Raw genomic sequence first — 12,913 nt, 5'->3', positions numbered from 1 at the left:
TGCAGCCTGTTGTTTTTAAAGTATAATACTTGTAATAAAAGTACAGTAACAGTAATTAGTGACTGAGCAGCCCGGGGCGTTTCTCTTGATTTCTTTAGTCAGGGTAAATTCATTCACCTGCACAGATTAGCTAAACGAACCCTGACAGCCGAGTGCTCGTCTTAGCTAGCTAGGTCTCAGGAGCTAGCTAATGACGGTAGTTACGGAGTAGCTTACAAACACGTTTAACTTACCGAAAAAGTGTAGCGGGGCCTCGGGTCCTTCAGTCGGGTAGTCCAGTTTGCTGAAGAACACCTCAGGCTGTCAGGTTAAAACACTCGGTCGTGTTTTTGTAACGTAAACGCTGGCCCTCCTCTCAGAACCTACGCTCTATCTGCTATTCCCGAACAGAGATACGCAAGTTTCTCCGTGACTGCAGCTGCCAGTCAAAGGTGTTATGATGACGTTTCACCCCAATTTAACATCATATGGGAGAGGAGACCCCTTGGACATCAATCAGCATGATGAGAACTATTGAAAACAAAAGAAAGAATCTTTGGAAAAAAAATTACCTGAGGAGAATAAATTTATTTTAGTCTGACACCAGTCCCATCCGCTAACATGAAGGAGGCGGGGTTTATGACCTATACTGCAGCCAGACACCAGGGGGCGATAGAGACGTTTTGGCTTCATTTTTGGGGTGCTGTTGCGTCGTCCATGTGTTCTACAGCCAATGGTTCACACCAAACGTGATAGACGCGACCAAACCGCACCAGACGCTTCTAGCTTGACGTGTGCACATTCGCACCTCAACGCGGAAATGTGGGAGGAAGTAGTGCCAGACGGTATGTTTGCAAGATGGCAGCTGTCGATCTAGAGTTTGAAGAGATAGTCTCCCTTCTCTATTTACTGTGGAGAGCAGAGCAGCGGTCCATCAGGTCCTCCAGAAGCGTGAGCAGTTTGGTGAGTTTCACCACTTGCTCCAGGAGCTGCGTCTGGATGACGGCCGCTTTCAGCGGTACCACCGTCTTTCCCTCGCCCAGTTTGAGGAGCTGCTGTCCCGCGTCGGTCCAAGCATTGCCCGCCTAAACACCAACTACAGGCGCTCAATCCCACCTGCAGAGCGCCTGTCCGTCTGCCTGAGGTTAGTAAAAGTGTTTAATACAGTAGTCCTTTATTGATACCTGTGCATGCCGTCGGTGTTTACTGATAGCAAACTGTGGTATGGAGACGACTGTTTATAATATTTCTAGTGATACTCGAAAGGTCTCATCAAGTCCCGATTTAATTCGATTTATACTGTTATCAGTGTTTGTAATGATAGCATGGCTGTGGTGTCATATCAGTGTATTTTCTCGGTGTTTGCTGATATCAAACTGTGCTATGAGGACCACTGTTGGTAATCTTTGTAGTGATACTCAGAAGGTCTATCTTATAAAGTTCTTTTTTTTTTTAGACCTGGTTTAATTCTTGTATAGAACCGGTTGAATATTTGTATATAATCCCTGCAGCTGTCAGACTCTATAACAGGGGTCACCAGCCTTTTTTAAAACTGAGAGTTAGATAAAATTGTGAACAGTTTGGTTCATCTTTAGTTATATGATAATAACAATTCTATCTTTTTTTTTTGTCACTGAGTGATTGATTTAATTTGAACATGACTAAAATAACAACAAAATACACTTTAAACAATAATGAGACAAAGAAAGAGTTGGTACAAACAGACTTAAAGGTAAACTCATTTGATCCTACCTCAATATATAATATACATGTATAATTACATACAGTTATATAAGTCTACAAACAGATTTCACACATAAAAATCCTAATAATGATGAAGCTAAATGTTGGGTTTAATTGTGCCTGTCTGTAGAACAAATGAAATGTTTTGAATAAAAAGGGGTCAACTCATATCTCAAATTAGGCAACAAAGTATGTATTTCATTTACAGTGACAGTTTTTTTCCCCCCTTCCCTTACTTCCTCTCCCCCTCCTTTTTACATAAAATATAATTACCATTATATAAACAATCATATATCTATGTCTATACATACATATTTATATACCTAAATGAGTATATGCAAAGGAGGGGGGAGGAAAAGAAAAAAAAACAAAAACAAATCCCCCCCAAAAAAGAACAATACACCTGCCCAGACCAATGTATATAAACTTGGAGCATATATGGGAGGAGGCCATCCCTCCCAGTTTTATTTATTAAAGTAATCTATAAAGGGTTGCCAAATTAGGTAAAATTGTTTAACATTATCTCTCAATGAAAACTTAATTTTCTCTAACTGTAAATGATACATTGTGTCTCTTAACAAAGCACAGTGAGTTGGGGGGGCTTTATTTTTCCAATTTAGAAGTATAAGGCGTCTTGCAAGCAATGTTATAAAACTCAAAACACGAATTTGTTTATTATTTAAGTATTTAACTGTAGCTACACCAAAAAGTGCCATTACTGGGTCTGGGGGGAACTGTTTTTTAAAAATATCAGACAAAGTTTTAAATATTTTAGACCAGTAGGTGGCGATATTAGGACATGTCCAAAACATATGTGACAATGAGGCAGAATTCTGGCCACATCGATCACATCTTGAGTCTGCTCCTGGAAACATCCTTGAAACCTTCAGTTTAGACAAATGGAGCCTATGCAGGACCTTAAATTGTAATAGTCCGTGCCTGCAGCAGATAGAAGTGGAGTGAACCAGTTCTTGTGCTTTAGTCCATTGATCTTCAGTGATGTTAGTACGTAATAATAATTCTATCTTGATATGCTATGTCTTATCACAGATTAATTTTTCAAAAAAGGCCTGGGTCATGTAGCAGCCAACAACTCCTCCAGAGAGGCTGTCCTGGTGAGGGAGAAGTTCATGGCCCACTTCTCAGTGGAGGCAGCAGGGTCTTGGCAGCCAAAAGAATAGCCCATTTGAAGTCCCAGTGACTTCCCCACAACAGCTGTGAGCCACCCACAAACCTCTAAAGAGCATTCCTGCCTTTTTTTTTTTTTTTTTTAATTTTCTTAATAAATGGAGCTTGCCTCCAAAATAAACTAACCTCTCTTTATTCTCTTCAATAATTGGTCTTCACTATGTTCCTATATAGTAGTATATTTTTTCATTAGTATAATATGAAATAAATTCTACATGTGTCAAGTTGTGTGCCAATATTTGCTGTGTAGTGGAACTGAGACATTAGTCATTACAAAATTTAATTCAAATAATATTAAAATTCTCAAACAGAATAACATTAAACATAAATATATAAAATATAACTATTTACAGAGAGACAGGAATAAAAAGGACCCAGCTTAAAGTGGAAGAGCCTCAGGGAGAAGGAGGAGAAAAATAAGAACATTGTTTCTGCCCTGGAGTGCCTGGCTGCCTCATCAGAAAACTACTAATTGCTAGGGTCCAGTGTTTCCAAATTTAACACAGCTGTGCTGTTTTCAAAAACTAATTTATAAATTTGAAATTTGACAAATTCTCTCATCTGAGGCGGCATGCTCTGCAGAGCAGGAACAAGGCTGAGGAGGAAATGCTCCGTTGGAGACTGGCGTGGCCTCTTCAGGGACTCCAGGATGGCCAGCTTCACCGCCGATGGACTGTCCTGGGACCCGTCCCTCGTCCGCCTCGGAGCTGTCCTCCTCTGTGGGCCTGTAAAACACAGCACAAAACAACACAAAGAAATGAGAAGGCTGCTACTAGATTTTCATTTTCAACATTGAAAAAAAAAAACAGGATATAAACAGATTGGTTGTAGATATTTAGTAAAGGTAATCGCAAGGGAATTCAAGCAAGTAAAAAGCTATCAGTGCTTGCCTTACATCTGTTGCTACAATTACATACCTGTGGGTGCAGCAGCAGGAGCGGAGGGGCCAGGGACTGGGGAGCCAAGAGAAGCAACAGGGGATGGCTCTGCTGCAGAATCAGTTGGCTCTGTCAAGACAATATTAAATGTTAACAGGTTCAAAACAATAGTCATAGAGAAAGTATATACAGTGGTCCCCCATTTATTGCAGCAGGGGTTCTCAGAATAACTAGCCCCTCGCCACACACTTTATACCCTTTTTGTCACACACACATGAGCATTACTCACAGTTCTCACAAGTTGATTCTCAAAGTGCAAACCTTTTATGCCGCGTTTTTTCTTCATCTGCATGCCACTTTTGTGCGCCTTTTTTCCCTCCCGGCGGAGGTGTCTATTTCCGAATGAGGCTCATAGTTATGGGTGATTTTGTGCTGTTTTTTCTATTGGACGTGATGGTTATCAAAACCAAACATGATAAATTTGGCAAGCGCAGGAGACACGACACAGAGGAGATTTGTCAATCAGGCTACAGAATGCAATGCGCATTGTTGAAAGTTGTACTGTGTAATAAAAAACTGCAAAAAAGCGAGGCAGTGAAGGATGAACAGCGGGACCACTGTGTGCTGTTTATTAATAAACAATAACATATATTCCTATATGACAACATGCATAAATTAACTGCCTACATTGTAAACATACCTTCTGACTGGGACTCTGCTGCCTCTTTGGGCTGTCCCTGGTCCTCGGGGGGGGGGGGATGTTCTTCACGGTCCCCACCATATTGCCGCTAGTCTGTGGGGTGAGGAAGGGGTCCAGAAACCCCATGACCGCGAAGAACTTCCATCTCCTCCCCGATCCTGCTGCAGACCCACTCCTCTTCTCCTTCTCCATCCTCTTCTCCTTGATGTATGTGTCCCTGAGGCTCTTCCACTTTCTCCTGCAGATGTCCTCTGAATGAACACATTATCTTGTTAGCGGAAAGGTATTTGTACATCAGTGGGAAAATATCGGGACATTAGGTGGGCTTGCTAGCTTTTGCGCGGCTTCATCGGGTGAGTCAAAAAATTCAAAAGAGAAATGAATGAACTTACCAGGTTGCCTGATCTCTTCACATATCTTCCTCCAAGCTAGGTCCTTTTTATTCCTGTCTTGGTACAGAAAAGAGCTGGCGTCGTAAAGCTCCGGGTGGTTAGCAACCGCGTTTATTAGCCTTTCCTCCATATTGAATGAAAAATGAAGGGCTTTGGTTGGACCTGCCCCGTTGACCTAGGTCAGAGCCACGTCACCAGGCTCCTGATTGGTTGTCGCGGCGCGAATTGAAGCTGGAGTTCAGATTTTTCCAACTCAAGCAGTAGACGCGATACGTGCGAATGCACAAAATGCAACACAAAAACTGCCACGCGTATTTTTATTCGCGCGTCAAACGCGCCAGTTGCGCTACTTTGACACGCGTTTGACGCGTTTTCAGGACACAAATCTGCTTCTGAATTTTCGCGGGACCCCCAGTTGCGCGTCATCGCGCTTCTCCATTGACTTTACATGTAAACCTGACGCTCTGGTCGCGTCTATCGCGTTCGGTGTGAATACACCGTTACTGATACAGCGCTTGTGAAAGATGACCTGTAGCAGAGGGAGAGACGTTCCAGTGATCTTGGTGGCTGCTTTAACAATCTGATGTAGCTGGCTGAGGTCGCCGACTTTGCAGTTACCAAACCACATGGAGATGCAGCTGGTCAGAACTCTCTCTATGGTGCCCCTATAGAACATGGTGAGGATGGGAGGAGAAGGTTGGCCCGCATCAGGCGTCTCAGGAAGTGGAGGCGCTGCTGGGCCTTTTTGGTGATGGAGGTGGTGTTGGTGGTCCAGGTGAAAAAGCATATTGACAGTTTTTCCCCATATACCAGGCATAGCGGAATTGATTCCATTTGTCCCCAGTAATCCTTTTTTGCTTTCTTTTGACCACTACTCATGGTAGGGCCTTCATCTGAGTCAGAATTTTCTCCAGGACCAGGTCAAATATTTATATATTGCTATTACCAGTGTAGGGACTAACGCGTTACTTAATAACGCGTTACAGTGACTATGTTATTATTATGGTAACGAGCACGGTAACTAGTTATTATGCCAAAATCAGGAATGCGTTAATCATACTGGGATTTAGATAGGGTCGTTATTCGTTACTTCGTGTGTTGCGTTCGACTTACCTCGGAAATTACCTGGGAATTATGTCACACTCGAGTAAACGGCGTTCTGGTTAGCCTCGTCAGAGAAGTCGGGATTCCAATATGGCAATGCCCTTGAAAACGGTTGTTTTGCTAGCCCTCTACAAAAACAAATTACTACTAAACACATATGCAGCCATAGCTGGACTCGGTGGGCCCATTGTGATTTTTCGATTTTTATGGGCTGATTTTTTTTTCCTTTTTTTTCCGTAATGGTATAAACAATGAAAGGTGGTGGATTGGCCAGATACTGGCAGATGTGTAAAAATAACTCAATTGTTTGGTGGTGGCTATGGCGGAGCTTCCACAGATTCAGTAACATTAGCAAGTGGTGGAGGCCAGCAGGTGGATGAGGGAATGGGGAGGCAGGAGGAGGCGAGACCCGAGGCGGCCGCCAGTCACAATGTCAGGTGAACTGAACTTCAGGTAAGAAGTTATGAACTGCAGTCTATCTGGGTCAGATATAAGCCAAGTTTAGGTGGAGTATATTTTTGTTGTGCTAACTTTTTACAGTCAGTTACAATAACTTGTACAGCGTACTAGCTAGCATGACGAGTTTAGTAGCATGAGTAGCATGAGGAGTTTATATACTGCTGGGCGGCTGCTATGATGTTACTGATGTTGAACTTTATTTTATTCATAAGGTTAGTTATTAGAGTTGCCAACCGTCCCCTAAAAAGCGGAATTGTCTCGTATTCATGGAAAATATTACGCGTTTCGTATTGAGGTGAAAAGGCATTTGGCAACCCATTTAATTAGAGCAGGTAGCTGTACTGCCCTCCTTGGAAGAAACTGCCTGTTACTCAATGCCGATCGCTTAGAGTACTAATCAGGTGGAACCAGATAATCTTCCACGGCACACCTGATCATTTCTGACGGCACACCTATGTGCTGCGGCACAGTGGTTGGGAAACACTGATCTAAAGGATAAAGATCACTCTTTTGAGTGTTCACATTTTGGACTGAGAAGACAGATGATTTGAAAGAGGAGTGAAAGAGACCATCTATGGCCACTGTGAAGAACCATCATTGAACATCTGTTCAATGATGGTTGTTCTTACGACACCAACTGTCAGCCACCTACAAGACAGATTCGAGATTACACCAAGCTCCTTAACCCCCACTCACATCTTCCCTCGGGTGACTTCAATCGGTCATATGACATGGTGGTGTAAGGTCTCACAGTGTTTTATCAAACACCTATCATGATAATTACTGTTTTTTCACACCTTGGATCAAATTATGAGGCACATGATTACAATCTCCAACCTTCTTTTTATTTAATAAAAAAAAAATCTTGAACGAGTAGTTGTAAAACAGCAAACCAATCATCTGCAGATGAGGATTTATTTGAAAAGTTTTTTGTTTTGTTTTTTTCAGTACCGGAGAAACTTTCACAAATCATGTCAAATTGCACAAGGCGAAGCTATGTCTATTTTTCACTTTCTACTATAGAATTTTTTCCTAGACAGTTAATTGTATACATGGATTTCTTAGAATTAAAGTCCAAAGAGCTGTGCTGACATATTGCTTTCTTTGTTGCAGCATTTTGTTTATCACTTAGAAAAACAGTAAAATATGTACCTTCTTTACACTGACAGAAAGGGGAGTTTCACTGGTTGAGCCCACTTAAGATCAAAGTGGTCTATACGCGGCCCATGATGTAAAATGAGTTTGACACCCCTGGTTTATACAGTACAAACATTTTCTATATAATTATGTCTTCATATACATATATATATATATATATATATATATATAGTCCTGAGGAGTCAGCTGAATGGTAAGAACAAGATCCGGGCTATCAACACCTACGCCCTGTCCGTGATCAGGTACCCAGCTGGGATAATAAGCTGGCCAAAGGAGGAGATAGAAGCCACTGACATAAAGACAAGAAAGCTCCTTACCATGCATGGAGGGTTTCACCCCAAGTCCAGCATCCTGAGGCTGTACGCTAAGCGGAAGGAAGGGGGCCGGGGACTGGTGAGTGTCAGCACCACAGTCCAGGATGAGACAAGAAACATCCACGAATACATCACGAAGATGGCCCCAACTGACAGCATGCTCAGTGAATACCTCAGGCAGCAGAAACCCAAGAAAGAGGAGGAAGGCGAGGAACCATCATGGAAGGACAGGCCCCTGCACGGTATGTACCACCGGCAGATAGCGGAGGTGGCTGATACCCAGAAATCCTACCAGTGGCTGGACAAAACTGGACTGAAAGACAGCACGGAGGCACTAATCATGGCAGCACAGGAACAAGCACTGAGCACAAGATCCATAGAGGCTGGGGTCTATCACACCAGGCAAGACCCCAGGTGCAGGCTGTGTAAAGATGCCCCAGAGACAATCCAGCACATAACAGCAGGGTGCAAGATGCTAGCAGGCAAGGCATACATGGAACGCCATAACCAAGTGGCCAGCATAGTGTACAGGAACATCTGTGCCGAGTATAACTTGGAAGTCCCGAGGTCAAAATGGGAGATGCCCCCAAGGGTGGTGGAGAATGACCGAGCTAAGATCCTGTGGGACTTCCAGATACAGACGGACAAAATGGTGGTGGCTAACCAACCGGACATAGTGGTGGTAGACAAACAGAAGAAGACGGCCGTAGTGATCGATGTAGTGGTTCCGAATGACAGCAATATCAGGAAGAAGGAACACGAGAAGCTGGAGAAATACCAAGGGCTCAGAGAAGAGCTCGAGAGGATGTGGAGGGTGAAGGTAACGGTGGTCCCCGTGGTAATCGGAGCACTAGGTGCGGTGACTCCCAAGCTAGGCGAGTGGCTCCAGTAGATCCCGAGAACAACATCGGAGATCTCTGTCCAGAAGAGTGCAGTCCTAGGAACAGCTAAGATACTGCGCAGGACCCTCAAGCTCCCAGGCCTCTGGTAGAGGACCCGAGCTTGAAGGATAAACCGCCCGCAGGGGCATGCTGGGTGTTTATCTATATAGATAGATAGATAGATAGATAAAGAAGAACATTGTCTTTACATAAAGAGATTGGTATCATTGACGAGATAGCTGAAATCTGGGTCAGATCTCAGCTACACACCTACAAAGTTTCATGACTGTATCTTTGCAGTGGGACTGCACTGACTAATCTGTCCACTGAAAGACAGACATGCAGCTCTTGAAAGTACTCAAAACCAACTTTGCGGTTGACTCAGCATCAATTGGTGGTCCCCAGCACTACATTTTTTCACAATGATGCAAACACAGTCATGCAAGGTGAAAACAACACCAACCATGGTTTTTCCACTGGTAATAAAATAGTAGCTATACATTTTTTAATAAACACACTGACTGATTTCTACTGTAGCACTTCCACTGTACCTTTTAGAACACTGTGTAAACGATTGCCAGTCCTCACTATTAATTTAACTCCAACCCACATAGCAAAATTTGTATGGTCCGGATCTGGCCCACACAATGTGCTTACACATGGCCCACATACCGCAAAGAATGACGGCCTTTTGGGGGCCCAGATCTGGTTTGCCAAAGGTGGCCCACACACGGGCCAGCACTAGGCAAGTTGCAGACACACTGGTGGCCCTTTGCTGGCCCATGTGTGGATTACCTCTGGCAAACCTGGTCATTCTTTGCGGTATGTCGGCCATGTGTAAGTTGTGTGCAACCACGAGCCATTTGCAGACACACTGCTGGCCCTGTGCTGGCCCAGAACAGTTTCAGCTCTGGCCCCAGATGTCAGCCTAATGTGTACCTTAATTAAGCCATGTAATAACAACATGTGCATAATAGTGCAAAAGTAACATGACAAAACTCTGTTCAGACAGTGAATGGACTGATTCTTATATAACATTTTTCAACTCTCGCAGATTACTCAAAGTGCTCTACAGGGAGTGCAGAATTATTAGGCAAGTTGTATTTTTGAGGAATAATTTTATTATTGAACAACAACCATGTTCTCAATGAACCCAAAAAACTCATTAATATCAAAGCTGAATGTTTTTGGAAGTAGTTTTTAGTTTGTTTTTAGTTTTAGCTATTTTAGGGGATATCTGTGTGTGCAGGTGACTATTACTGTGCATAATTATTAGGCAACTTAACAAAAACAAATATATACCCATTTCAATTATTTATTTTACCAGTGAAACCAATATAACATCTCCACATTCACAAATATACATTTCTGACATTCAAAACAAAACAAAAACAAATCAGCGACCAATATAGCCACCTTTCTTTGCAAGGACACTCAAAAGCCTGCCATCCATGGATTCTGTCAGTGTTTTGATCTGTTCACCATCAACATTGTGTGCAGCAGCAACCACAGCCTCCCAGACACTGTTCAGAGAGGTGTACTGTTTTCCTCCTTGTAAATCTCACATTTGATGATGGACCACAGGTTCTCAATGGGGTTCAGATCAGGTGAACAAGGAGGCCATGTCATTAGTTTTTCTTCTTTTATACCCTTTCTTGCCAGCCACGCTGTGGAGTACTTGGACGCGTGTGATGGAGCATTGTCCTGCATGAAAATCATGTTTTTTTTTTGAAGGATGCAGACTTCTTCCTGTACCACTGCTTGAAGAAGGTGTCTTCCAGAAACTGGCAGTAGGACTGGGAGTTGAGCTTGACTCCATCCTCAACCCGAAAAGGCCCCACAAGCTCATCTTTGATGATACCAGCCCAAACCAGTACTCCACCTCCACCTTGCTGGCGCCTGAGTCGGACTGGAGCTCTCTGCCCTTTACCAGTCCAGCCACGGGCCCATCCATCTGGCCCATCAAGACTCACTCTCATTTCATCAGTCCATAAAACCTTAGAAAAATCAGTCTTGAGATATTTCTTGGCCCAGTCTTGACGTTTCAGCTTGTGTGTCTTGTTCAGTGGTGGTCGTCTTTCAGCCTTTCTTACCTTGGCCATGTCTCTGAGTATTGCACACCTTGTGCTTTTGGGCACTCCAGTGATGTTGCAGCTCTGAAATATGGCCAAACTGGTGGCAAGTGGCATCTTGGCAGCTGCACGCTTGACTTTTCTCAGTTCATGGGCAGTTATTTTGCGCCTTGGTTTTTCCACACGCTTCTTGCGACCCTGTTGACTATTTTGAATGAAACGCTTGATTGTTCGATGATCACGCTTCAGAAGCTTTGCAATTTTAAGACTGCTGCATCCCTCTGCAAGATATCTCACTATTTTTGACTTTTCTGAGCCTGTCAAGTCCTCCTTTTGACCCATTTTGCCAAAGGAAAAGAAGTTGCCTAATAATTATGCACACCTGATATAGGGTGTTGATGTCATTAGACCACACCCCTTCTCATTACAGAGATGCACATCACCTAATATGCTTAATTGGTAGTAGGCTTTCGAGCCTATACAGCTTGGAGTAAGACAACATGCATGAAGAGGATGATGTGGACAAAATACTCATTTGCCTAATAATTCTGCACTCCCTGTATACAACATGCCACATTCACCCAACCACACACCCGACATGCAGACTGGTGGAGCGAGGGATCGAATCACTAACCTTCCGATCAACAGGTGACCTGCTGTACCACCTGAGCTACAGCCACCCACTGGCAAACCTGAGTAAACCCTCACTAGGTTTTGGATAAAGTGTAAACTCACAAAACTGTAAAACCTGCATTTGAAACGTTGGCTACCATAGCAGTATAGTATTGCAACATGACATTTGGGTCTTCTAACTAAAATAGGAAAATAGGAACATAAATAGTACATCATTGCCAGACCTGGCCCACATCTGGTTGACATACACCCTGCCATAACACCGGTCAGTCAGAAGTGCCAGCTTGATGCCGGATCCCGGCCAGACCTGTTTTCTATGGGCCTGGGCCACATAAACCAAACCATAATCGGGCCAGATATGGCATGCCATTGCATAAACAGTGGCGTCATTGCCAGGCCTGGCCCATATCTGGATGACATACGTCTTACCATGCCAGAAGTCAGCCAGCAGTGCCGGCTTGATACTAGATCTGGGCCAGACCTGCTTGCTATGTGGGAAGGTTAATTATTGAAAGGACTTGATAAGATGCCCTTTAATCGCCCTTTAAAATTGCCCAAATTAAAATTGCCCAAATTAAAATTGTTCTTTAGCTATTGTACACTGTTCAGAATGTTTCTTGGAAAACGCTACATCCAGATGAACAGAATCAGAATGGGATTTATTTACCTGGATGATTGAGCATGCATCAAAACATCATTTAGATGTTTCATACTGATGAGTCCTCAGGTAGGTAGACAGGTAAACCAGATAAACATTATATTACCCAAAGTATTTGCTTGTCTGCCTTCTCACACATATGAATTGAAATGAAGTGATATCCCATTTTTAATCCATAAGGTTTAGTCTGATGTATGACGCTTTGCAGCTCTAACAGCTTCAAATTTTCTGGGAAGCCTTTTGACAAGGTTTAGGAGTGTGTTTTGGGACTTTTTGACCATCAGACACTGATGTTGGACGAAAAGGTCTAGCTCAGAGTTTCTGCTCTAATTCACCCCAAAGGTGATGAAGTTCCACACCAAACTCAGTCATTTATGTCTATATGAAGCTTGCTTTGTGCACTGGTGCAAAGTCACATCTGGTCCAAAGTCATGTTAGAACAGGAAGGTGCCATCCTCAAACTGTTCCCAAAAATTTGGGAACATGAAATTGTCCAAAATGTCTTGGTATGCTGAAGCATCAAGAGTTCCTTTCACTGGATTCACTGGGGGCCAAGCCCAACTCCTGCAAAACAACCCTCCACCAACCCCTCCACCAAACTTTGCACTTTTCTGGAGTCCAGTGGCATTGAGCTTGGTGATGTAAGGCTTGGATGCAGTTGCTCGTCCTTGGAAACCCATTCCATGAAGCTCTACTGACTGTTTTTAGCCAATCTGAAGGCTACATGAAGTATGGAGGTCTATAGGGATTGACT

General features: G+C 43.3%; 2 protein-coding genes across 2 annotated transcripts in view; one reads left to right on the top strand and one right to left on the bottom strand.

Annotated features, from left to right (window-relative positions):
- The window catches only part of LOC116316800, a 130,514-nt gene that overhangs the window by 73,674 nt on the left and 43,927 nt on the right, over positions 1 to 12,913 (top strand).
- LOC120439871 (transcription factor Adf-1-like) lies at positions 3,399 to 5,040 on the bottom strand. Its single transcript, XM_039611191.1, has 4 exons — positions 4,881 to 5,040; positions 4,489 to 4,739; positions 3,828 to 3,917; positions 3,399 to 3,635 (listed from the first exon to the last, which is right to left on the bottom strand). The coding sequence occupies exons 1-4, from the start codon at positions 5,008 to 5,010 to the stop codon at positions 3,570 to 3,572; spliced, it is 537 nt and encodes a 178-aa protein (XP_039467125.1). The 5' UTR covers positions 5,011 to 5,040; the 3' UTR covers positions 3,399 to 3,569.

This window comes from Oreochromis aureus, linkage group 4, assembly GCF_013358895.1.
Source record: "Oreochromis aureus strain Israel breed Guangdong linkage group 4, ZZ_aureus, whole genome shotgun sequence".
Lineage (NCBI taxonomy): Eukaryota > Metazoa > Chordata > Actinopteri > Cichliformes > Cichlidae > Oreochromis > Oreochromis aureus.
The sequence above is the reverse complement of the archived record's forward strand: the minus strand, read 5'-3'. Positions and strand labels throughout refer to the sequence as shown.

Coding starts and splice junctions, on each gene's coding strand:
- LOC120439871 (XM_039611191.1), bottom strand. CDS start 5,010: ATGGAGGAAAGGCTAATAAACGCGGTTGCTAACCACCCGGAGCTTTAC. Junction 4,740..4,880: donor TGAAGAGATCAGGCAACCTG/GTAAGTTCATTC, acceptor GTGTTCATTCAG/AGGACATCTGCAGGAGAAAG. Junction 3,636..3,827: donor TCCTGCTGCTGCACCCACAG/GTATGTAATTGT, acceptor TGTGTTTTACAG/GCCCACAGAGGAGGACAGCT.